The 27,147-nt window shown below is 40.0% G+C and overlaps 1 protein-coding gene across 3 annotated transcripts in view; it reads right to left on the reverse strand.

Moving 5' to 3' along the window:
* The window catches only part of XPO5 (exportin 5), a 49,429-nt gene that overhangs the window by 9,415 nt on the left and 12,867 nt on the right, over positions 1-27,147 (reverse strand). For all 3 annotated transcript variants that reach the window (XR_007152486.1, XM_047860616.1, XM_047860615.1), the window contains 13 exons: positions 25,266-25,365; positions 23,995-24,078; positions 23,135-23,260; positions 22,063-22,153; positions 20,280-20,408; positions 18,887-19,005; positions 15,266-15,421; positions 14,057-14,098; positions 13,643-13,732; positions 12,703-12,902; positions 11,787-11,886; positions 10,735-10,916; positions 1,320-1,420 (listed from right to left, as the gene is read on the reverse strand). Coding sequence is in view for 2 of the 3 variants with exons in the window: in XM_047860616.1 (XP_047716572.1) it covers positions 1,320-1,420; positions 10,735-10,916; positions 11,787-11,886; positions 12,703-12,902; positions 13,643-13,732; positions 14,057-14,098; positions 15,266-15,421; positions 18,887-19,005; positions 20,280-20,408; positions 22,063-22,153; positions 23,135-23,260; positions 23,995-24,078; positions 25,266-25,365 (1,520 nt within the window). In the remaining variant the exon portion in view is untranslated. The remainder of the gene's footprint in view (positions 1-1,319; positions 1,421-10,734; positions 10,917-11,786; positions 11,887-12,702; positions 12,903-13,642; positions 13,733-14,056; positions 14,099-15,265; positions 15,422-18,886; positions 19,006-20,279; positions 20,409-22,062; positions 22,154-23,134; positions 23,261-23,994; positions 24,079-25,265; positions 25,366-27,147) is intronic.

Consider the following 27,147-nt stretch of genomic DNA (forward strand, 5'->3'; position numbering starts at 1 on the left):
AGATATTTCTTGGAAGTTCTTCTTCTTTTTATCCCCCTGTAATGTGGACCTTAATGCAGTGGTGCTACAGGAAATAGTCCAGGACCATGTAGGCCGAGACAGACACAAGTTCCGGAAAGGCAAACTAACACCCTTCCTTTCGTGAATGTCACGGCTGGGGAATGCTCACTGCTTAATCACAACTAGGCCCAGGCAGAGGTTATGGCTGGGAATGAAGAGATACTGTGGGGACTGTGATGGTGAGCCAGCATGAAGCTTTAGAAATGGGCACACGGGGCGCCTGGGTGGCGCAGTCGGTTAAGCGTCCGACTTCAGCCAGGTCACGATCTCGCGGTCCGTGAGTTCAAGCCCCGCGTCGGGCTCTGGGCTGATGCCTCAGAGCCTGGAGCCTATTTCCGATTCTGTGTCTCCCTCTCTCTCTGCCCCTCCCCCGTTCATGCTCTGTCTCTCTCTGTCCCAAAAATAAATAAACGTTGAAAAAAAATTAAAAAAAAAAAAAAAAAGTAGAAATGGGCACACGGTTTATTTAGACAACACTGGATGTCTGTGGCTCTAACTTCTAACCACTGCCTTGCTCTCTATTCCAGCCACATGAGTCACCATTCTCTATTCCCTAGACATACCAAGCTCTTTCCTACATGCCTCGGGATCTTCTACCTGCCATTCTGCTTGCCCACAATGCTCAACATCTTCTCTTGCCCCCCAGCCTGATGAGATCTTTCCTACTCCTCCTTCAAGTCTCCACTAGGAGGTAGTCTTCTGACTCCTCTCCAACACTGGGTGAGGTCTCCCAATAAACACATGGCCACTTTCCTTCACAGCACATGTCACACAATTGCAGTTATTTACTAATGGGAAGAATGAGTTAAAGCAACATTCGAATCAAGGTAACAAATGGGAAACATGGTTTAGGATCTATTCCTTTGAAATTTTTGGTAACACATATAATATTTTGCTAATTAAAGCAATTTGAACTTAACCATTTTAACACCTTTTTTCTTCACATATGAAACCAGGAAGGTATGCTAATATCCTTCATGGCAGAAAACCGTGGTTTATTTATAATCTAAAGGCTCTGACACATGCCACTACACAGGGTTAACACAGGGGAGAAACAGCCTCCAAAGACCTCTATATGCTAAGATAATGAAGTAAACACACTTGTTCCTAGAGACCCTGTAGGAACTCCATGACAAAAACAGTCAAGTAGTGCTAGGTGAGAAGGAGGTGATGACACACAGCACACTAAAGCTGCCTGAGGAGTCCGTGAGAGATAAGGCAAACTTCAAGACAAGAAAAAAAAAAGTTAGATTTCTTACCCAAAATAGCAGATTTTTCCGCTTCAAGCATATCCAGAGCCTTTGTGAAAGGCTCTGCCATCTTGGCTAGCATTTCTGGTGCATATAAAGTATTGTGAGTTCTGCAAGAAACAAGGATACTATGTGAACTTTTCCTAGTCTGCTGCAGAAGGAAAGAATGGGTTTCACCTTGTAATTCAGGTGAAATACTTTACATAGACAGGATCTCCCTGTCAACACTGCTCCTTGCAGGGAAAAGAAAATAGGGTATAAACATTTAAATGTTTCCCTGGAAACAGGAATAGAGTATTTGGTTGTATAGTATTCAACACCTAGAAGCAATCAAGACGAGAAGCAAATCCTACAGACAGCTGGATGGCCTCACAGTCTAAAGCCAGAAAGGGAAATTCTTTTAATCCTGAGACAATTGCCTAAACACTCCCAATTTGCAGGCTGCAGGTGATATAGGATGAAATGTCAGAGGCACTGTGTTTTTATAGGCAGGAACACAGAGAAGGTAATAAAATGCCCCTACTTTTCAGATATTTGGGTCTCACTCTAAGAGCATGGACCCTAGAATGCTCTGACAGTTGTTTCTGCCTCCTCAAAGAAGAGTCACAGTTCCCAACATGAGACCAAAATGACTCACCGGAGCACTCACTGGCTGTGCATGGCTAGGGAGCAATGACCATAGGCCCGAGCTACCTGCCATCCACAGATGTCAGCCCCTTGCCCATAACCGACGGCACCACTGAACCATCTATCTACAGCCAGAGAGCATATCTACTTATTTTTCTTCTAAAAGTTAATTATAAAAACATTTCAAACAGAGAGAAAATTACATAAGAGACACCATCAGAATTAAATATTTAAGCAGCACACCGACCAGATCATTTTAGACCATGCTTATTTAAGTTAAAAAAAATGCTCAGCACTGTTTTCTCTTCCAGTTTTATTTAAGTAATCTCTGCACCCAACATGGGGCTCAAACTCATGACCCTGAGATCAAGAGTTGCATGCTCTTCTGAGCCAGCCAGGTACCCTCAACATTGTACATCTAACCATTTACACTCAGTACAATCATTTAAACTTTTAGAATACCAATTAATTCCAGTATGTCTCCCCTGAGAGCTAGTAAGTTTACTAGTATGTTTACTCCCTGAGAGCTAGTAAGTTTGTCTCCATTTCTAGCAATGAGCTTTTCTGCAGAGGTATCCTTGGGTACATGTGCAAGAGACTGTTGAATCACTGGATACTGGTGCTTTGCAACTCATGGGTTGCAGATACCTTCTCCCGGTCTGTGGCTGACTTGCTTACATTGATATTTCCAGTAGGCTTTATGCCCCCCGTTTTTCCCACTTGGGTAAAATACATATAAAATTGAGCATTTTTTGAAAACATTTTTATTTTTAAGTAATCTCTACACTCAACATGGGGCTTGAATTTAGAACCCTGAGATTAAGAGTTGCATGCTCTATCAACTGAGTCAGTCAGGCACCCCCAAATTTATCATTTTTAAGCATACAGTTCAGTGGTGCTACATACACTCATACTGTTGTGCAACCTTCAACACCCCCCCCCCCCATTTTTGGCTTATAAAACTGAAACTCTGTACCTATTAAACAGTATCTCCCCATTCCTCTCTCCCCCAGCTCCTGGCAACCATTTTACTGTCTTTATGATTCGGACCATACTAAGCATCTTGTATAACTGGAACCATATAGGATCTGTCCTTTTGTGACTGGTTTATTTCACTTAGCACAATGTCCTCAAGGTTCATTAATGCTGTAGCATATTGAAGAATTTCCTTCCCTTTAAAAGCTGAATGATACTCTATGGCACCTAATCTATCACATTCATCCTCTGATGGACACTTGGGTTGCTTCCACATTTTTTAAAAAAGATTTTATTTTTAAGTAATCTCTACACCCAATGTGGGGCTCGAACTTACAACCCCGAGATCAAGAGTCACATGCTCTACTGACTGAGCCAGCCGGGGCACTCCTGCTTCCACGTTTTAGCTAGAGTGAATAGTCCTGCTATGAATTTGAGTATATAAATACCTCTTTGAGACCCTGCTTTCAATTCTTTTGAAAACTCACAACTGGAATTGTTGGATCATATAGCATTTTTTTTTTTTTGAGGAACTGTTCAACTCTTTTCTGCAGCAGCTGTACCATTTTATATACCCACCAACGCTGTACTCCCACGATTCGTATTACTTTGTTTGAGTGACCACAGGTTCTTTAGGTTGTTACTTTTCCCTTAATCTTTTTTTTTTTCATTTTCAGCCTCATTAATTTCCATTGTCCTATCTGCACTTCTTTAAAAAAAATTATTTTAGTAATCTCTACACCCAATATGGGACTTGAACTCATGACCCGGAGATCAAGTCACATGCTCCTCTGACTGAGCCAGCCAGGCATCCCTGCACTCTGCTGTTGAAATCCGTCTTTGAATCTCTCTAGTGAATTTTTCATTTCAGTTACTGTACTTCTCAGCTCTAGCATTTTTTTGCTTCCTTTTAGGTTGTTTCTTTATTGATATTACCATTTTGTTCACACATTATTTCTTTCTCCACATCTTTCTCTAATTCTTTGAGCATCTTTAAGACAGCTGTTTTATTTTCTTAATTAAAAAAATTTTTTTTAATCTTTATTTATTTTTGAAAGAGAGAGAGAGAGAGAGAGCATAAATGGGGAAGGGGGAAGGAGATGCAGAATCTGAAGCAGGCTCCAGGCTCTGAGCTGTCAGCAAAGAGCCCAACGCGGGGCTCGAACCCATGAACTATGAGATCATGACCTGAGCCGAAGTCGGACACTCAACCAACCGAGCCACCCAGGCACCCCAAGACAGCTGTTTTAAAGTCTTTGTCCAGTGGATCTCCCATTAGATCTTCTTCAGAGACTGATTCTGTTAATTTATTTTCTCCTCTGAATGGGTCATATTTTCCTGTTTCTTTGCATGCCTTCTGATCCTGGGCTGAACACCAGACATTTGGGTCTAATGTTGTGGTTAATTCTGAAAATCATATTCTTCTCCTTCCCCATCCTGTTGTTTGATTGTTGTAGGCTATCTCTGTGCCAAAGATCCACTGAGGTATTAACTTAATGGTTTTTCAGGTCTTTTCTGAGCCTTTCCCTGGTCATGCATGACCACTTTTTAATTTTCCCCATATATGTGGTTGTTTTGGAATGCCCTAATCTTTAAAGTGTGGCTCACAAAAAGGAAAGGCAAAAAATGAAGGGGGGGAGGGACTGGCCCTTTAAATCTCCTCAATGTTACTTCAGTAGGAAGGGAAGAGGCTTACAACAATGGGAGAAGGTACAATAACCACTGCCAACTTCTGTATCTGCACCTCTGTGATCAGAAGTAGCAATCAGTGATCAGAGCACAGATCTCTAATATTTAGGGAGCTGGATCCATTTTGCTCACCCTGGCTCTGCAAGCTGTGTACAAACTGTTCCAGAAACACCAGCTGCCTGTCAAAGGGCTGGGGTCTGGGTAGCTGCTACTGTGCTAGGAGCTGATACTGATTGAAATTACCACAATTTACTGTTCAAATCTTCCCCTGGAAGGTGCAAGCCTTCAAGATTCCAGAGTTCCAAAATCAACACAGATTCTGCCAATACAACTGTTCTCTAGATGGGGTGACAGATTCCTGGTGCTTTCTACTCTGTCATCTTCCTGGGCTTTAGTTTTTTTGTTGCTGTTGTTGATTTATTTATTTTGAGAGAGAGAAAGTGAGAACACGAGTGGGGGAGGGGCAGAAAGAGGGAGAGAGAATCCCAAGTAGGCTCCGTGCTGCCAGCGCAGAGTCTGACACAGGGCTTGAACTCACGAAACCGTGAGATCATTGACCTGAGCTGAAATCAAGAACTGGAGGTTTAACCAACTGAGCCACCCAGGCGCCCCCTCCTGGGCTTTTGTTTTAACACAAAGGTACTGACCTTTACCGTGGTTTGTTTTTCTTGCATCTTGTTTAAGAAATCATTCACGGGGCAGGCAAATCTTTGACGGCCACATTAAAAAGGCTTCAGGAGCATTCAGAAAGGAGCAGTTAACTCTCATGGAGAGAATGAAGGGTCAGGTAACATTGGAGTTGAAGCCTGATGACTTAATAGGCATTTGAGGCAAAGAAGAGGAAAGGTGAGGGGGAACAGCATGAGCAAAGGTGAGCAAGAGGATGGCACACTTAGAAACAAGGTGGGGGCTGATACGCATATATTGCACACTAGTCTCATAGCCCTCCTCCTGTACCAAGGCAGGGGTAGAGGAAACTGCATCCTAAGTTGTGGCCTTGTGGTCATTCTTTAATTTATCTGAGCTTTCTGAGCCTGGCTGTGGCCTAGAGTCACTAAGCCATGGGCATGGATACACTAATAGCCAATTGTTGAATTGCTGCTAAATGCAGTTGTGCCCCAAGGTTGTGCTCATTTCCTGGAATGAAGAGTAACACAAAAGACTACATATTTCCTTTTAAAGATTTTATTTTTAAGTAATCTCTACACCCAGCGTGGAAATTGAACTCACAACCTCAAGATCAGGAATCACATGCTCCACCAACGGAGCCAGCCAGGAGCCCTGAAAATTAATCATTTTGAAATGTATACAATTCAGTGGTATTTATGACATTCACAATGTTGTGCAATCACCAGCTAAACTTTTAAAGGTTTCACACCAGGGAACTATAGGGGCCAAGGACAGATCACATTCTTCCCCCATAACTATTAAGTAAAATAGTTACAGGGGGCCTGGGTGGCTCAGTTGGTTAAGCATCCTACTCTTGATCTTGGCTCAGGTTATGATCTCACGGTTTGTGAGATGGAGCCCTACATCAGGCTCAGTGCTGTCAGTGTGAAGCCTGCTTGGGATTTTTCTCCCTCTGCCTTCCCCTGCACACTTGCACTAAAAATGTAGGAACAGTTAAGTAGTAGCAGGTTATCTCCATTTCTCCCTTCCCGCAACTTCTGGCAACCACCAATTTACTGTTTCTATAGATTTACCTATTCTAGATATTTCACACAAAGGGAATTACACAGTAGTGGTCTTCTGTGTCTGGCTTCTTTCACTTAGCATAATGTTTTCAAGATTCAGCTACATTATAAAATGCTAACAGTACTTCATTCTTTCTTATGGCTGAACAAAATCCCATTATGTGCACGTACAAGGTTTTGTTCATCCATTCAACCACGGAAGGACATTTGAGTTGTTTCCACCAAATGGCTACCGTGATACAGTGCTGGAAGAACAATTGTGAGCAAGTATTCGTCTGCGTCAACAAGTGTTCGTTTGTGTACTTATTGGCAATTCTTTTGGGTACATACGTGTGAGTGGAAATGCTAAGTCGTGTAATTCTATATTTAATTTTCTGAAAAGTTGCCAAAGTATTTTCCATAGTAGTTGAACCATTTTACGTTCCCATAGGCAATGAACAAGGGTTTCTCCTCATCCTTGTCAACACGCAGAATTTTGTTTTTTTTTTTTAAATTATTACTTTTTGGGGCACCTGGGTGGCTCAGTTGGTTAAGCCTCCAACTTCAGTTCAGGTCACGATCGCACAGTTTGTGGGTCTGAGCCCTGTGATGGGCTTCGTGCTGACAGCTCAGAGCCTGGAGCCTGCTTCAGATTGTGTCCCCCTCTCTCTCTGCTCCTCCCCCACTCACATTCTCTCTCAAAAATAAACATGAAAATACATTTTTTTAATTAAAAAATTATTACTTTTTATTACAACCATCCTACTGAATGTGGAATGGTAGCTCATAGTTTTGATTTGCATTTTCCTAATGTCTAATGATGATGAGCATACTTTCATGGGCTTGTTGGCCATTTGATAACTTCTTTGGAGCAATGTCTGTTCAGGTTTTTGCCCATTTTTTTTTAACGTTTTAATATTTATTTTTATTTTTGAGAGACAGAACATGAGCGGGGGAGGGGCGGAGGGAGAGGAGGGGGAGAGGGGGAGAGGGGGAGAGGGGGAGAGGGGGAGAGGGGGAGAGGGGGAGAGGGGGAGGGAGAGGGAGAATCCAAAGCAGGCTCCAGGCTGTCAGCACAGATACTGACGCAGGGCTTGAACTCACGAACCGTGAGATCATGACCTGAGCCGAAGTTGGACGCTTAACTGACTGAGCCACCCAGGTGCCCCTCTTTTGCCCATTTTCTGATTGGGCCATCATTCTACAGGTCTTATGGCAGCACCGAATTATTTTGAGAATTAACTTTATAGTGAATTGAGACTGAGGAGTTTGAAACTGAGAAGTTTGAGTCCCCTAACTTTGTTCTTCTTTTTCAAGATTGTTTTAGCTTTCTGGGGCCCCTTGCAATTCCACGTTAATCTGAAGATCCCAACTTTTCTATTTCTGCAAAAAAGGCCATTGGAATTTTAACAAGGATTGCATTGAATCTGCAGTTTGCTTTGTGTAGTTTTCTATCTTAACAAAATTAAATCTTCCAATTCATGATTATGGGATTCCTTTCCATTTATTTAGATCATCTTTAATTTCAGGAATGTTTTGTACTGCTCAGTGGTCTCCATCTGACCCACTAGGAATGACACTGTCCAACAGAAATATGATGTAAGCCACATAAGCCAATTAAAATTTTCTAGCCAGGCAAACTTAAAAAAATCAAAAACAAGTTACATTAATTATATTTTAATTAACCCAACGCACCAAAAAAAAAAAAAAAATCAAAAACAAAAAACAAAACAAAAAACCCATCATTTCAACATCAATACAAAAAATTATTAACAAGATAAATCACATTCCTTCTTTGTACTAAGTTTTTGAAATCTGGTGTGTATTTTATACTTAAACCTTACCTCAATTCAGATTAATCACATTTCAAGTGCTCAAGAGCCAGTCTTGTGTTATAAGACTATTTGACAAGGAGTTAAAACTCAAAGCTCCAATATACAACTGGAGGGAATGTAAATGAGTACATCCCTTTAGAAAACTATCTGGTTCTAGACGTCTATAAAACCGAAAATATGCATATCTTATAAACTAAGAACTCCACTCCTACATGTAGGATTCCGTCCCAACCCAACAGAAATTATGTGTACACCAAACACATTTACTAGAATACAAACTGCAGTACCACTGCACTGTTTGTCATAATGAAATGCTGGAAACTACTGAAAAGTCAATGCTAAATGACTAAGTGACAGCATAATTACATGATAGACTACCACACCAGCAACGAGAATGAACAAACCACAACTACATGCAGTAACTTGGATGACTCTCACAAACATGTTACTGAGCAAGAGAAGCCAGACAAGAAGGCATACATGCTTCTGACTAATAAAGCTCAGAAAACCAGGCAAAATGTTGAAAGGCAAGAATAGTGGTTACCCTTGAGGAGTGGGTTAATGACCGTTTGCTAATGTTGTTTGTTGATCTGGATGCTGATCACACGGATGTGTCCGCTTTGTGAAGATTCATCTACATGCACCCGTAATTCCTATCCTTTTCTTGTATCTGTTTGTGCCCTTCTATACTTCAAGATAAAATTTACTGAAAAAACAAGACAAAACTCTAATAGCTCCAGATGTACATGACTTAAAAGAATGGAACTGCTCCATAACCATGGTAAACACTTTTCAAAATCTCTTTTGATTGACTTTGGGATTTTCCAAAAACACTGAACTCTTAGAAAAGTATAGGGACAACCATACTATTGAGGTCTCGCCAAAACAGAAACGAACCATCTTTCCAAGTCTGGGTTCTTACCACATGGCCTCCAGCCACAAGCCTAGAAAGGCCCAGTTGATGTGTGTGTTGCTACCCGGCCTCATCACTTTCAGTTTTCTCCAAGCTACAGAAGAACCTTTTGGTTTTAAAAACATCAATATGGAAAAAAAACTTTCCTTGATTAAATATTTTACTACCTTCTCAGTATGCACGCCCTACTTCTTTATTGAAATCTTTCTTCTTTTTGAAATCAGAACAAAATACTGCCTATTTCCACAGACATATCCCCAGTGACCACTCTTTCAGATACTCCAGATCTCCAATTTGGTCAACATTAAGACCTTTGATTCTTAGGCTGATGATCTAGGGAGTATGCTTCTAGGGCAGCGTCCCAAAGACATGAGTAATTTGGCTCGCCCAGTTGAGATGCTGCTCTTCCCACCGAGTAAGAGGCCAAAAGCACTGGAACGGAGCTCTAACGTACATATAACTCAGAAATACTATAAAATATAAAAAAGGAATCAAACTTTGCCTTGGCCAGTAAGAACTAAATTCTAGCTATAACCTACTTTTCACCGTCGAATGTCCCTGAATCATCAAATATACCTCAGGTAACCAACAAGCCTAGGCTTGGCCTACTTCCACTTTACACTAGGCTCCTATGATTTATAACAGTGACTCTGAACCTTTAGTGTACGCACAGACCACCTGGGGATCTTGTTAAAAAACAGATTCAGATTTAATACTAGAGTGGGGCCCCAATTCTGTATTTCAGACAAGTTCTCAGGTGACACTAATGCTGCTGGTCTGAGGAGGAACATGTATCATGCTTTCCTCTGCCACGTTCAGCCACTGCATGTTTGGTCCATTTGAGAGTCATTATTCATAAATTCAGATGAGCTCATTTGAATACCACCCAGAAGGACTACTAGAGAAAGCAACTGTCCTGCTTCCAACAATTTGTTTAGTGACAAAAATCTGGACAAATAAAACCTAAAGTAAAAAGCAGGGATAAAGCATAAAGAAGTCGGGCTGCCTGGGTGGCTCAGTAGGTTAAGCGTCTGACTTTGGCTCCGGTCATGATCTCGCCGTTCCGGAGTTCGGGCCCCATGTCCGGCTCTGTGCTGACAGTTCAGAGCCTGGAGCCTGTTTCAGAGTCTGTGTTTCCCTCTCTCTCTCTGCACCCCCTCCCCCACTGCTCACGTTCTCTCTCTCTTAAAAATAAATAAACATTAAAAAAAAATTAAAGGGGCGCCTGGGTGACTCAGTCGGTTAAGCGTCCAACTTCGGCTCAGGTCATGATCTCATAGTTAATGAGTTCGAGCCCTGTGCACTGGGCTTTGTGCTGACAGCTCAGAGCCTGGAGCCTGCTTCAGATTCTGTGTCTCCCTCTCTCTCTCTGCCCCTCCCCTGCTTGCACTCTGTCTCTCTCTCAAAAATAATAAACATTAAAAAAAATTTTTTTTTTTAAAAGTATAAAGGAATAGAGGAACACAGAGGAAAGGCTCAAAATGAGAAAAGCCATTTTGGGATTAGGTTCCATGTGTTTACTTGGACAGCAACACTTACGCAAGCGAGAGCTAGAATTATTTTTAAAAAGAGACCCCAATCTAGAGAGAAAGAAGACCTAATCCCCCATGTACTACCACCATGATCTGAAGAAATGTAAGGAGATTACACTTCTGAGATTCTTAAGGTAAAAGAAACCCACCGACAACAGAAAAACTATTATTCCAACTCACCTTATAAGGGCAAGCAAATTGTCAAGAAGTTTCAGAATCTGTTCTGTGCAAGGGTTACGGAAGATTGGATTGCCACTGGGTGTATAACCCACGACAAATCCCCCAGCTTTGGCCTCTTCTAGGTCAGTGGGCCAGCAAGTTCGCTTCACAACACCCAGAATACTATATACACAAAAGCTCATCTATAGAAAAACATAAAACAAAAGATACCCATAAAGAGCAAGAAAAACCACAAGTGTTATTATGCGTATGCAATGTTATGGCAAACGTGATACAGAAGCCGGAGAGAAGGAAAGGAGTCCCATTTATTTAAATAAATTCCTGTCCCTTCTTGTAAGGTCAATCTAAGAGGGATCCTTTCATTGCCATCTTTAGGACCAGTGGTAGGCTCTAGAAGTTTCCTTTACATGAGGTTGTCCTTCCAGAGGCTGCACTGACCCTCTTGTAGGATCCCAATTAGAAGGTGGCCTGGACATGCTTCACAACCAAGTGTTTAGACTGCCAACATTTCGTCTTGTTTTGGCTGACCTTGCACCCCACCCACCCTCCATCTTGGGCCCTCACAGCTTTTGCTCTAATCCTCACTCATGGCACGCTCAACCAACCTACTACTTGCCAGGTTAAGTAGAATTCTGCCATATTGGAACCAAGAACAATGTTTATTTGAATAGCAAAGAACTGAAAACTCTCAGGTTTGCAAGTTAGATCATCATTTAAGAATCTACTTCCCAGACAGCAGTGGCAGGGAGGACTCATACTGCCCACCAAATTCTAACCTAATTCCTCATTACACTTCACTCTTCAGAGCTAGTTAGAGATCCTTAAAGTCAAAATAACGAGTTCAAAGAAAAGACCATCTGCTTTGCTGTAGGAACTAACACAAGAATTCAAGAGTAAAGAAGAAAAGAAAGGAGAAGCTGAGGGAAGTGGAGACTCCCAGATTTCTCATGCACGTTAAAAAAAAACATACATCTTTAAGAAACTCAACAAATGACAACACCCTATTCCCACCTGGGGCCAATGCAGCTTCCCATTCCCAGCCGTCTACTCACTCGTGCACGGTTTAAGCCACAGGGATCCTCCAGGCCTGGGTCACAGCTCTTGCGATCAGCTCCCACATAGGCAATAAAAGCATCAACATCTGACAGCACTCTGAAGGTTGCAGTGGCAAAGACAAGTTATACCATGATTTTAAGCAAAGTGAATTTCTTCCACAAAAGCTAATAAGCTATGATTATTTAGCTCCAAAGAGCAGTTGTTATAAAGTGAAAGGAACCTAATCATATTGTTAGCTGTCATTTGAAGGTTTAAATTTCTCCTCCCACTTCTTTTTTTTTTTTTTTTAATATTTACTTTGAGAGAGAGAGAGAGAGCGAGAGCGAGCGCACACATGCTCAAGTTGGGGAGAGAGAGGGGGAGAGAGAGGGGGAGGGAGAGAGGGAATCCCAAGCAGGATCCATGCTGTCAGCACAGAGCCCAACACAGGGCTCGATCTCACGAACCTTGGGAACCCTGAGCTGAAATCAAGAGTTGGACGCTTGACCTGACTGAACCACCTGGGCGCCTACTTCTCTTCCCACTTCTAAATGTCATTAGCAAAAAGAATGAGAGCTTGAAAATGCTCCATGGGCACACATAAGTGTCTATGCGATGCCTACTATATAGCCTCTACTGGCTGTTCTCATTTCTCTACATTGGTTCATGCTGCAATGTAGACACCATAGCAATTCTGACTCTGTGGCCTCCTGACCATACTACCTTCTTTTACTCATTTCTTCTCTCTCCTTATGCCTCTGTACTGAAGGTGACATTTTCAACAATGAGAATTAAAGACTGCTTTTGAACTTCAAATATCACCAATGGGGTCATCACGCCTTGATATCCTCATACTCCCACCCTGGGAATAGCTCTTAAAATAGAATGGGTGCTCCAGTGCAGTGAGGATCAGGGGCAAAGGATCTCCTCTACCTGTGCATGTCTTCAGAAAGCCAGATGCTGGCCACTGGTGCCATCAGCTCCTCTAGGAACACCTTCTGACGCTCGTAGTTCTTGAATTGGTTGCTAATGAGAACCAGGGCTTCCATGAGGGCACACTTCTCCATTTGTGTCAAGAGTAACTCATTGGAGAGGAGCTGCTTCACATGGTTATAAAGCATGTCAAAATTGGGCTGCAGATTACAAAGAAAAATACCCAAAGGTGATGAAGGTCTGATTTTCAAGGAGAGGTGGGTCACTCAAGGAAGGTGGAAAGAGGATCAAGGCATTCCTAGGAAGGTCAGGCCTATAAGACTGTCACTTAGTAATTTAGTTATAGCGTTCTTTTGCCTGAACAAGCAAGGCAATTCAGGCAGAAGGTGGTTCTTATCTCATTTGGGTAACTGTACTTCCCCACAGTACAACTGTGAAAACAATGTCTTTTTTTCTGTATCAACTTTTATAGTATATTTACAAAGATCAGTTTGTTTATACATGTTAGGAAGATACATAACTGCCAGTATTGAGAAGAAATTTCTGGTTAATTTGTAATCTGGAATAGTACAAAATTTCCTCTAGCAACCCTCCAAAACGGGCTGGGATTTGCATCTGGCTTCTCTCAAGATTAGGCACACCATTTGGCAGTAGTAAAGAATACCACCTAGTACGGTAAAAACGTGTACACTGACAAGGAAAACTTGGTCATCTATATGGAAAAGAACCACACATTTTGAGGGAATAATTTGCATTTTTAACTCCATTACTAAGTAGGAGAGGAAGAAGGCCATCAACTCAGGGATACTTACTTGAAGCAAAGCTACATACAGTTCCTAGCTTTCTCTTTATACGAGGTATACTTAGGGCTGGATTTACAGAACAGTGTAACTAAACTCAACAGGTCTCAGTGGCTACTGGTCAGAGTCCAGGGGCTTACCAGTACGAGCTGGGGGTAGTCACGACATGTCTTGATGATGGAAGAACAAGCATGTCTCCTCACATTCCTCACTGCCCGGGTTCTGGGGGCCTGGAAAGACATTCAACAAACTTGGGGCCACTTTTAATGTAATTTACAGATGCTGCACAGAATCACATAAAATACCTCCTTCAGAGACAAATTCACAATTTTCACACTGTGGGAGTTTAATGGAGTGACATTTATAGTCACCATGAATACACATGTTCACTGATTTTGCCTTAGAGTATCTCTACTATAAACACCATACCATAGGACTATGTCCTGCCTTTTACTAATAACCCCTTCTACTTATAAAAAAAATCTAGCCTTATGGGTTAGGCATTCATACTTTTGCTCTCCAGAAGTTAGGATTTGTTGAATTAATGGTCTTACCTTACTTTCTTCAACAGTTTCAAAAGTGACAGATGAAAATAGCTAAGGGTAAGAAAAAAAAGTCACTCATCAGTACCAAATGCATAAAGTATTTAAAAATAATACTTAGATCTAGGTTTCCCACAAAATCCCAAAAGTGTAACAAAAGGGTTTTCAATCAGTGTTACGAAATTTCAGACTTTTTCTCAGATAACTCTACAAAAGGCTTGAGACTCACAACTTTACTATCAACCATTTCATAAAGGTGAAGGTCCCAGAAACCCCAAATAATCCAAGCCAACAGCCAAACACTCAACTATGGTGATTCCCTCACCATGGTGTAACTTCTCGACTCTTTAACCTAATACAGCATGACTACTGCCCTAGTCACTAGGACAGAATTATACTCTAACAAAGGTCTAATCAAGAAACCCCATGGATATTCCCCAATTCATAGAGTATTTCTGTTGCAACAAATGAGTCCACCTTTTTGAAGTTCTACTGAACTTTGTAACGCATGTTCTCATTTCTTTTTTCTTCTTTGGGGGCTTCTCGTTCTTTGCCTTCCTCCCCCAGTGACGATCCCCTGGGTTCCCTGCTTGAGCTACATGTCCATCTCTACATACATATCACCCTCTTCCCTACAGCTTCACCTCTACTGTAGGCACTTCTATGATGATGCCACCTTAATATTATAATTTTCTAGAGTCCAGACCTTTAACCTCAAATAGTATTCTGTGAAGTGCCTCCTAGATGTTGTACATATACTTCAAATGTAGTATCCCCAAACTGAACTTACTCCTCTTCCTTACTCTTACCAAATCCAGTATTCTCACTCAGATGGTGCTCCACTTACTCACCTAAACAGGAAACCCAAAAAACATCGCACTGACCATTCCTCTCACAAATCCCCTCCTAATAATCTGATAGCACATTTTGATATCCTTCTTTAGGTATTCTTTTCCACTTTTCAGTACACCTGGCTATTAACTGCAATGCCACATGGGCACAACAACCGTTTATGTGATTTTATTTCCAAACAGAGCATCTAAAGGATAAGTAAGCCTTTTCTACTAACATGGTACCTGATCCACAGTAAGTACTGCATCTTTGATGAATGAATAAATGACTCTTTATTAGCTTGTCTCAAAGACTCTCAAAAATAGTTACAAAAAACAATAATTAGCTCAAAAATGCCAAAACAAAGTTTATAAAGGAGATGGCATTTACCTTAGAGAAGACCTGGGGCAGGAACTCTGGTCTGTAGGTGACAAATGGAAAGAGTGCAGAGACATTAGTGAGGACACAGGACAGGATGAGAGGATCCTTGGTGTCAAAGTTCAGGACCATTTGCAACAGCTCTATTCCATCATTAACAGGAAGTGCCTATAATACAGACATGAAAAGGAGGTTGGCAGGGCTAATAAGCACTTGTGGTAAATTAACCTTTAGGTTTTGGTTTATAAATACATAATATGGTTCACCACATACGGTTTTATATACTGCTTTTTATAAGCAGTACCCCATGTTATTAAAACTTTTCCTAAATGATGCTACTATGTGCTTTCGTAAAGATGTAGCTTTTCCTACTACTAGACATTGAGAATGTTGCTAGTTCTTTACTACTAAAAACAGTGCTAATAAATATCTCTGCAAAAAGATTTTGGCTACATTTTCAGTTATTTCATTTGAAGAAGAAATTTTTGGGGATGACTGAAATTACTTAATCAAGAGGTATGGGTATTTCTGAATTAATATTTTTCTTCTTTACAAGCTGCATCAACTGATTCTCTACCCACCCATATGCCCTTCTTACCATGTTCTCAGCAGCAGTTTGAGTTTATTCCCTAAAACCTTTGCAGTAAAACAAGGAGTTTATATAAATTTGCATTTCTTCAGTTGTGAAATATTCCAGGCCTTTAAAAAGGTATAAGCAATACTTTAATAGCTCTCCATATGACCACTTTGAGAAGTACAATGTTACTGACAGAGTGCTTGTTTTGTGTGCATACCCTAGAGGTAGCCACTATCCTGAATTTGATGTTCACAGTTTCAAGGATTCCCTCGTTTCTGTATATTTTTCCACAAATATACACATTCATAGTTACACAGAATTGTATGCCTACTTTTGTAGCTTGCTGTTGGGGGTCAACATTATGTTCATGAGAAATCATCCTTTTTTTTTTTTTTTTTTAAGTTTATTTATTTTGAGAGAGAGAGAGAGAGAGAGAGAGCGCGCGCACACGTGCACAAGCTGGGAAGGGGTAGAGAGAGAGGGAGAGAGAATCCCAAGAAGGCTCTGCACTAGCATGGAGCCTGATGCAGGACTCGATCCCAAGAACCCTGAGATAATGACTTGAGCTGAAATCAAGAGTTGGATGCCGAACTGACCGAGCCACCCAGGTGCTCTGAAAATCATCCTTATTCAAAGTATACCCTAGTTCTTTTTTTACTGCTCTATAAACATGTTATCTTCTATTCTGTACAGTCTATTGGGGGATAGTAAGTTTTTTCCTTGGCTCAACACACAAGGATTCTCTTCAATATTGGGGCTTGATGCACATGCAGGGTTTCTTCAGAGAACAGACTTAGCAGTGAAGTTGCTGGGTTATAAGGCGAGGCATCTCCACTAGACACTGCCAAATTATTCTCCAAAGTTGGGATACCAATTGTTTAAGAGATATAAGCTTTTATAGTAAAGATATTAATCCCACCGGTATTTACTCCAAATATTGCCCCAAGTTTGCCTTTCAAAGTTTGCAAGTTAAGAAAAAAATACGTAGTTATAGTCATTCAATTCACTTTTTTGTCATTACTTTCATTGCTTTTCAACTTAGGGACCTTTCCTCAAACAGCTAATTTTCCCCAATACTGTTGATTAAATGACCCCAATCCCTCTCAATTTCTTTGGGATGCTTATACAAGCTCCAGGTTGTTTCTGGTCTATTTTGTTCCAATAAGCCGTATCTAATGTGAGTACCACACTGCTTTAAAATAATGTAGCTTTATATTTTATTGTCTGAGGCAAATCAATCCTCGTTTTCAAAATGTGATTTCCTCCCCCTCCAAAGCTATTCCATACCTTAATCCATTGCTAAAATAAGTCCTCTGGACATATAAGCTCAGCTAATGCCACTATAAATGAGAAGTAGCTTTTCAAAAATCCTTTCTAGCCAAAGAATCTCTTGGTCAAACTCTCTCACGGGATAAAAGCTGAGCTGCTCTGATGGACCCTGGGTGAGGGTGGGGACCAAGAGCACAATGTGAGCAGTTTGTAAAACCACTGGATTAGGCGATACTACGCAGAGTCAGAAACTGGTAGCAGCAAGTGGGAATGTAACAGGCTGAGATCCGTCATTTGCACACTCTGGGACATAGAACGTGTTACAGCTTTGTTAATAAGTTGGTGAATAATTTCGTCATATACAATTCACCAAACACTTTAGGAATGCTTCATTCTGACCCATTTTATTTTGGTGAAGAAAAAAAAGGTTTTAGAGTCAGAGGTTTGTCACTAACAAACCTAAATACTACTACCTAGGAATCTCCTCAGGAAAAAAGAATTTCGTTCTATTGTTCTTCTCCCCACTAACTGTTCAGACTCTTACTCAATTTCTTGCACAGGGGCCATGCTGACCTTCTCTGTTCCAGTTTTAGTGTATGTGCTGCCAAAGTGAGCACCTACTCAATTTCTAATTGTTACCTTTGCTTTGTTTCCAGTCCCCATCTTTCCCTTATACACAATCCAACGTTTTGTACCTTTTGACCAACTAATATTTGGCATTTTGACCAAATACCAGCATATTAAATGACTTAGCATACAATCCAGCCTACAACCTACGAGGCACCCTTCCCCTGATACTGCCAGTCCTTTCATGTATTTTAAAGACAAGTACCTGACAAACTGTGACCACTTCATTCTCCTGCTTTCCAACAGGGTCATACCCACATATTTGGCTCCATCAAAGTGTCTAATTAAAAATACCAGGAAAGGAAACCCCAGAACCATTTCCCTTGATTCAGTGAAAAAAGGGCTTTCTTGACAGTTCCATCTAAATCTGAAAAAGGGCGCATTTAGTAAAAATGCAGAATCTAAGTACAATTTCCCACCTAAATTTTGGAACAAAATCTGAATACCATCATTTCAAACTCAAATGAATCAACGGAAAAGCAGATGACGTTAATGACTCTAAAACCTAATTTGTTAATATGCCATTTGTGAGAAAAAGCACTATATATCTCACTTATCTTCAAAGGATTTAGATTCTTCTTGCAACTAACCTGGAACATACTAAGACATAATCACTTTAAAATGAGCGATCCAATGGTTTTAACCTAATAAACCTAGTTAATACAGTATGTACTATCACCTACTTAATTATAGCTGCATCTAAGGTAGATAAGAAAAGAATGATATAGTTCATATGAAACACACAGAAACAAGATCAATTTATTCATATTCAGGAAAGAGGACACTGATAAGCTAACATGAATATTCTGGTCTACCTGCCGTAAACTGAGAAGGATGCTTAATGGCAAACATCTCTGAAGATTTTCCAATTCAAGATTACCATTACTGTCCTCCCTGCAATACCTGCTGTTCACTGTACTAACAGGGTTTGTCTTATTATCTCCTTAAAATAAAGACTGAACACTGTACACTTAGAGACAGAGGCTTGAATTTGAGGCTCAGCTCTGCTGTTTACTAGCTATTTGAACTTGAGTATGTTATTTAACCTGATTCTCCATTTCCTCTTCTGTAGGATGCACATCCACAGATTTTCTAATCCCTCTGTCAATTTTAAAGAGATCAAAATCACTATGCCATCGGCACAGGAAACAGTTACTTACGTCTTTATCTAGTGTCCGAAACATCTGGTTGATCACACTTTCCAAAAAAAAGGTCATGGCTTCCCACTGCACAAATGAAGACGAGAAGATGGAGCAGAGGCTGCCTTCGCCAGTTCCAGCTGTAAGAGAACAGGGTTTTAACACAAACACCACCACCACCACCACCACCACCACCACCACCACTACTGTCACAGGATCACAGAAGACAGGCAATGGGGTCTTAGACTAAGACCACTTAATTTCACAGTTGAAGGAACAGGGTAATCTAACCCCTCTCAGCCTAGAGAAAAAAAGAACTAAAAGTAGAGAGAAGTTCTATTCTGCCTCCACCTCTAACAATGAGCTGTGTGAATTCACCTCTGTGAGTCATATCTATAAAACCACTTTGAAAGCATCAAGAACAGTGCCTAGTCAATCACAGGCGACTGAAATATATCAACTAATCTCTCCTTTCCTTGCCCTTTATAACTTGTCTTTGAAAACCTATAGAATTAATTAAGATACTTGAGACCACAAAGAGTCCTTCCAAATAAACAACTAATACACAAAATGCTGCTTCACATCCAGTAGCCTCATGATAACTGCAAGGGCTATTATCTAGAGAACTGCGCCACCCTCCAATTTCACATTAAAGCATATCACTCAAACAGAAGAGCACAGGCAAATAATTTACAAATTACTTTTCTTGTTTCCATATAGTGCTTCCATTTACTAGCTTCCTCTTGGTGCAACACATTTGGCCTCCACAAACATTCAACTTACTAGATACCAAGACCTTTAGAGTCAACTGTGAATATGCAAAACAGAATGTTAAATCCTGTGAATGTCAACTAACTAGTGTGGTTGGTAAGTGACCGTAAATATGGAGCCTTTTCAAAGGAGTAGCTTCTAGCTTTTCCTATTTTATTAAATCTTGTCACACATAGCATGCATTAACAAGACAACAGATGATATAGAGTATAGAGAAGTTACCTGGCTTATGCATTTGGGTACAGAGCTATTAGGATTTTATATAAAGTGGCATTTCCAAAGGCTATGAGGTGGCTGAGTGATATGGAAAGTCCCCGTACTGCTCCTATTATGCCTAACAAGACATTCTTTTGAGTTTAGGAATGGTTCTATGCAAGAACTTGGTAGAAAAGCTTTAAAAATTAAGTCTAGACATGCAATTTGTTAAGATGGTGCCCAAAGTGAAGTAATATAATCAACAATGTGCAATTGGCTGACTCTGTTAGAAAACAAATGTGAAGACAAAACTGACAGGAGCATGGTTTTACCCTAATTTATTTTTGAACACTATTAGCATGTTGTTCTAAGTATGGCTCAGAAGGTTTATTTCCTATGTATATTTGATACAATACTTCACTAATGTTTAGAAATAAAAACATCTTACAGTTCATGGATCCAGGATCAACAGAAATTGACAGCTGATACTTCAGCCACTCCCCAGCCATCTGGAAGCTAGTCTTTGGATCCAGACGACACGCTAACCTCATTACCTCTCCTTGCTGGGCCCGGGAGGCTGCCAAGAGAAAGATGTAAATCAATAAGCAGCATGTAATAGGTGCTTAATGTTCATTCATTTATCCATCCCAGGAGAAGAATGTTCAGAGACTCTGTTCTGCAGATTTGTGCTTTGAATGTAACAAATGTTCAATAAAGATGAACAAATCCAGAAATTTTCAATTTTAGGGATTTCAAATTTCAAATTTTAGGGATTGCCCTACCATTCAATCCTCAAAGAGGCAAACTAAAAGTGATCTCCCATTTCTGTTGGAATTAAAAGATTAGATTGGTACAGATGTAAAACAATGTGGCTGCTGTGAAAAACAGCCTGGCAGTTCCTCAAAACATTAAACATAAAATTACTATACGATCAAATAATTCCCTTTCTAGGCATACACCCAAGAGAAATAAAAAACGTGTCTGTCCACTCAAGAACATGTACACACATGGTATAGCAGCATTATTATTATTTTTTTTTAAGTAAGTTCTAGGCCCAATGTAGGGCTTGAACTCACAACCCCGAGATCAAGAGTCATATGCTCTACTGACTGAGCCAGCCAGACACCCTAATAGCAGCATTATTCTTAACAGCCAAGAGGTGGAAATGACTCAAATATCCATCAACTTATGTGGTATGCTCATACAATTAAATACTGGTGATAAAAAGAAACAAAGTATTGATTACACCATAACATGAGTGAATTTTAAAAACATAACCGTACATGAAAGGAGGCAGTCACAAAAGATCATATATTGTATAATCTGTTCTATATGAAATATAGAAATAGAGGATTACTGGTTGCCCGGTGCTGGCGGGGGGATGGGGGAACTGGGAATGATTGATTGCTAACGGGCACAGGGTTTCTGGGGGTCATGAAAATGTCCTAAAATTGTGGCAATAGTATAAATATATAAAAAATATATAAAAAACCACTGAATTGTATACTATAAATGGGTGAAATGTATGGTAAACAAATTATATCTCATAAGGCTGTTATTTAAAAAAATAAAAGAATGGTGTGGAACCAGCCAGGCTACAGAAAAGCCAGAACGCAACTAGGCTATTAGATAGCCTGTATTTTTGGGGGCGCCTGGGTGGCGCAGTCGGTTAAGCATCCGACTTCAGCCAGGTCACGATCTCGCGGTCCGGGAGTTCGAGCCCCGCGTCGGGCTCTGGGCTGATGGCTCGGAGCCTGGAGCCTGTTTCTGATTCTGCGTCTCCCTCTCTCTCTGCCCCTCCCCCGTTCATGCTCTGTCTCTCTCTGTCCCCAAAATAAATAAACGTTGAAAAAAAAAAATTAAAAAAAAAAAAAAAAAAAAAAAAGATAGCCTGTATTTTTTAGAGGACCAGCAAAGTAAGATGGTATTTAATCCCAAGTATAAAAAAAAATTCAAGTGCCTAACACACTGTTACTACCTAAACATCAAAGTCCAAAGGTTGTGTATGTGCACATGCGTGTGTGTGCATGTAATGTGTGTGCAAGAGAGGCTACTATACCTAGAATGAGTGCAATCCCAGTACCCTCTGCAATATGACACTATAGATTAAACAGGCTGCTGTCCAGATTTTGGGCCTTTAATATAGAACCCCAAGGGTCATGCACTATGATTCATAATACTAGATGCCATTCTTAGACTACTGGGAGAAATTCCAGGCCACTATCACTTACAGTTGAAGAAAGCATTGAAGTCCTCATCACTATCAAAATCAAATCGAGAATATTCACAGCTAGGGCTGTCTGTTTTAGAAGGAAAGCCCATCTGCAAAGAGAAAGATAATTGGGGTAGGGGATGAAAACAGACCTATCAAAAGAGTCTTAAACTCTAGGAGCTGAAGAAGTTTTTAAAGAAGAATTAAGGGTCTGCATAAGATCTTTTTAAATAAGTAACTGCTTCTGGTCTACCCCAAGTCCACCATTTTCTCCTAGTTCCAATAATCCTGACAGCGGTAGAAAAGAGAACACTCATTTGACACTCTCCTCTAGATTCCTCAGGGAGAATTAAATTCGAGAATTTGCTTAGGGTGCCTGAGTATAAGGCTGTCTCAACACAATGTGCTAATACGGTAGGCAATAAGCAAAAAAGAATCTAGAACTATGTGTCTCCTTAAATGCTGACCCCCGGGAACAAGCATGGAACTTTGTATGTTTCACTTAAATGGTAATGAAGACCATGGCAAAGAATTAGAGCAGGGTGTGCCATGTATGTGCTAGCATATTCCTTGAGGAAATAAGAGGACACTTAAATAGGTCCCATTCTCTGATTTTACAAATCAAGATTAAGCATCTGTCAGCTGCAAAAGCACTTAGCTGATCTCAAGGAATTCACAAGCACCTTTACAGAGGTGGTGAGCAATTTGCTTCCACTCTCCCTCTTCTCTTCTCAGTCACCCTCATACTCTCACGGACCTTCAGAAACAATCACATATTACCTCCTCTTAAAATCTTGACTCTACCCTGCCTGCTTTCAATCTCTGAAAAGCATTATCCCGTTGCATGGTCATGGTCATTGCTCTTGTCCTACTTCTTCCTAGCACCTAGCCCAATACTTACTATAAAAGTGCTCCAAAATATGAAAAAGTAGATTATAATGACCAGTTTGGACTGCTTTCTTCTTGGTGAATAAGAGAATGACATGTCCAAGGAAGAGATCTTAGTGACCAAGACTGGGCTGTCACTTGGATGCCAATCTAAGTCTTATTGTGTGTAATTCGCACTGCACATTTTGATTCCCAATGCATACCTTGACCAAGTTAGTCATAGAAGCACGAAGATATTTTGGTATTATTGCTAACAGCAAAGGGTCACGGGATAGGATCTCATGACGGAAAAGTGCCCCCCAAGTCATTTGAGTTGAAGAGCGCAGAAACTAAAGGGAAAGAAAAAAAAGAGAAACCTCAGTTTAAGGTCTGCATTTTATATAACCAAGATTATGACTTAGCCCAGCAATTATCAACAGTATTTTTTCATGGAAATAAATCTCTGTAATATTTTGAAACTGGCCATGCTGTACTGCTTCAGTAATGACGGCCCGTTACAGACCACATACTAATGAGACAGACCATGGGTCAGGTGCAATTCCTGGAGTGTGAACTGAGCTTTATCACTTTTTCTTCTTGTTTTATTTGAGGTAAGCTCTACGCCCAATGTGAGGCTCGAACAACCCAGAGATCAAGAGTCACATATGCTCTACTAACTGAGCCAGTCAGGTGCCCCTCTACCACTTTCTTTAATGGCAAAAAAGGATACAGGAATCTCAGGGTGGTATTACAAGGAAAACCTTAAATGTGAGAAATTAATTTTATAACACAATCAATTAGACTTTTGCACTTAAAATACCTTTAGGAGCAAATCACCTGGGATATAGCTCACATCTGATAGAACACTAGCAGAATATTACCTGAGGGGAAAAGCTGTTGACCTACATGACGCAATGCTTGGTTCAGGAAGAAGACTCAATAATTCTTTAATGAAATGACACTATAGTTACTTCCTAGGGCCTTAAGAGTCATATTTTATACACAAGCTCCTAATTACTTTAGGTCATAGTGCTTCATTTTGGTTTACTTAACTAAAATTTTGAGATGCCTACATAAAGTTTACCTGACTTGGATGGGTTGTGAAAGCAAGAAAAGATTCCAGGTATTTTCCAAAGTTTGCTGGTGTTTCTACATCAGAATCCACACCCTGAGGGACAAAAAGACCACTACATTAATGACACTGATGGCGGGGGTGGGGTGGAAGAGGACAGCAAGAAGAGTGACAAATACAGCTGACCCTTGAACACAGGGGTTAGGGGTAAAAAATCCACATATAACTTTTGATTCCCCCAAAACTTAACTGCTAACAGCCTCCTATAGACCAGGGGCCTTACTGATAAAATAAACAATTAATACATACATGTATATATATTATATATTGTGTTCTTATAATAAAGGAACCTAAAGAAAAAAAATGTTAAGAAAATCATAAGAAAGAGAAAATATATCTACAGAACTGCACTATATTGTCAAAAAATACCTGAGCATAAATGGACCCATGCAGCTCAAACCTTGTTGTTCAAGGGGCAACTGTACAGAACTTAAACCCCCACAAAGTTCAGTTTTAAAAGGACCACATACTTCCTTGTGACCTAAGGCATCAACTCAAGGATTTACCTCCTTAATCGTTATCATTAAAACTCATTCTGTGGTCAAATACGAAAATAAAAAAGAGCATTCATTTCACAAATCACAGAAAGAAAAAAATCTGTATTACTGCTTCAGACCTGGTCTATTCAGATTTCTGTGACCAAATCTATTAAACAACCACTTGATGGTATACATCTCATGTCTGAAGATCTGTCCTCTCTAACCATTCAAACCACCACAAAAAGACGTAACATTAGATGTAAACGTCTATACCAATTGTCCTCTCAACTTGTAAGACTTGAGTTCTTAAGTATTTCCCTAAAGACAGGTATTTTTCTAAGTCAATCAGACTAAAGTTTTCTTTTATGACCAACAATATCCTTTAAATTTGGGAAAAGAGTTCTTTATTTGAATGCATAATATTTCATAATCTAATAGACCTCAAAGGGTAATGCATTCAGCAAACTGATATTCTACAGGTACCAAAATTCACAAGAATGGCAACGTTGACTTTATGGAATAATAGATGTGGATGTTTCCTGTTGACATCGATAACTGACTTGTTAAGAGAAATTTACATCATTCAAACCCTTTTACAAGAATTTAATCTATAAAATCGTATGAAATAACCTGTAGGGCAATTTCCACAAGGCTAAAATCAATGGCATGTTTCACTCACTAGACAAATGTAACTTTCTAAACGTTCTACTCAAATGGTCCTGAAACTTGCTAGAAAGTGCTCACCAGCAATGCACAGAGCTGATTGCCCAGAGCACATAAGACCTGACAGAGTCTCTTCAGGAAGACATAGTGTTTTTCTACCAAGCCTCCTCCATCAGCAGTCCTGTAAGATGAGAAAATAGTGTGATTAGGTGTACATTAAGAGAACCAAAAGGATTCCCACCAAATGCAGCTGTATGTGGTCTGTGCTTCAACATTCAAATTTCTGATTATTAAAGTTAAAAAACTAAAAAAAAAAAACCAACAACAAAAAAACAAAAAACCTCCAACCAAACACTGAAAGATCAATGAGCAATAAGGTTCAATGCAATCTTATCCCTCAAAGAAGCACTCTAATTTTGCACATTATATGGTCTTTGAGTATTTTGGGTTAAATAAGATAAACTCTGAACACGACTGCATACAAAATGCATACATACACTTATAGGCATGAAAAGCTGCACAAAAAGACATTTGTTGGTACCCAGGGAGGACTTAACAAGAGATCCCTAGGCAAAGCATGTAACAATTCCTTATACCGCTGACAAAAATAAAAGGACTATAATCAAGAAAATGAAAAGACAAGCCACAGACTGGGAAAAATATTTGCAAAAGACACATCTAATAAAGGACTGTTATCCAACATATACGATGAACTCTTAAAACTCCACAATAAGAAAACAACCTGATTAAAAAAATAGACCAAAGGGCTTAACAGACACCTCACCAAAGATATACAAATGACAAACATATGAAAAGATGCTCCACATCATATGTCATCAGGAAATTGCAAATTCAAACAAGATACCACTACACACCTATTTGAATGGCCAAAATCCAGACCACTGACAACACCAAATGCTGCCAAGGATGTGGAACAGGAACTCTCATTCATTGCTGGTGAGAATGCAAAATGGTATAGACACTTTGAAGACAATTTGAGTTTCTCACAAAATTAAGCATACTGTTAACATAAAGTCCAGCAATCACACTTCTTAGTATTTACCCAAAGAAATTGAAAACATGTTTACACAAAAACTTGCATGTTTATAACATGTGAAGCCTGGATGTTTACAGATTTGTTCTTAACTGTCAAAATTTGGAAGCAACCCAAATGTCTTTTGGTAGGTGAATGAATAAACTGGTACATCCAGACAATGGGGTATTATTCACTGCTAACAAGCAATGAACTTTCAAGCCATGAAAACACATGGAAAAACTCTAAATAGCATGTTACTAACTGAAAGAAGTCAATCGGAAAAGGCTATATACTATATGATTCCAATGATGTGACATTCTAGAAAAGGTAAAATTATGGAGAAAGTAAAAAGATCAATTGTTACCAGAGGCTGGGATGGGGGAGGAGAGATGAACAGGCAGAGCACAGAGGATTTTTTGGGTACTGAAAATAGTCTGTATCATACATACATGTTTTTACAAATTTGCTGAAACCCACAGAATGTACCCATAGAATATACAACACCCAAGAGTGAACCCTAAAACTATGGCTGGATGATTCTAATGTGTCAGTGTAGGTTCATCAATTCTAACAAATGGACCACTCTGGTCGGGGATGTTGGTAATGGGGGAGGCTATGCGTGTGTGGGGGCATGGCGTATACGGGAAATCTCTGTACCTTCACTATATTTTGCTGTGAACCTGAAATTGCTCTGAACAATGTAAGTTTCTTTTTTTTAAAGCAATAAAAACATAACCTTGTGTGTCATTTCTCCAAGTAATTTAGTTCAGATCTATAATCCTTTATCTACTGTTTCAGAATCAAGATAGCTCTTAAAAAAAAAATAACTTACTTGCTGGCAAAACCTAACCTGAAATGATGCAGGGATATTCACACTAATGAGAGTAAGAACTAGTGTGGACAGCAGCCATGTTAGCTGTGTTCTGG

Source organism: Prionailurus viverrinus, chromosome B2 (genome assembly GCF_022837055.1).
Source record: "Prionailurus viverrinus isolate Anna chromosome B2, UM_Priviv_1.0, whole genome shotgun sequence".
Classification (NCBI taxonomy): Eukaryota; Metazoa; Chordata; class Mammalia; order Carnivora; family Felidae; genus Prionailurus; species Prionailurus viverrinus.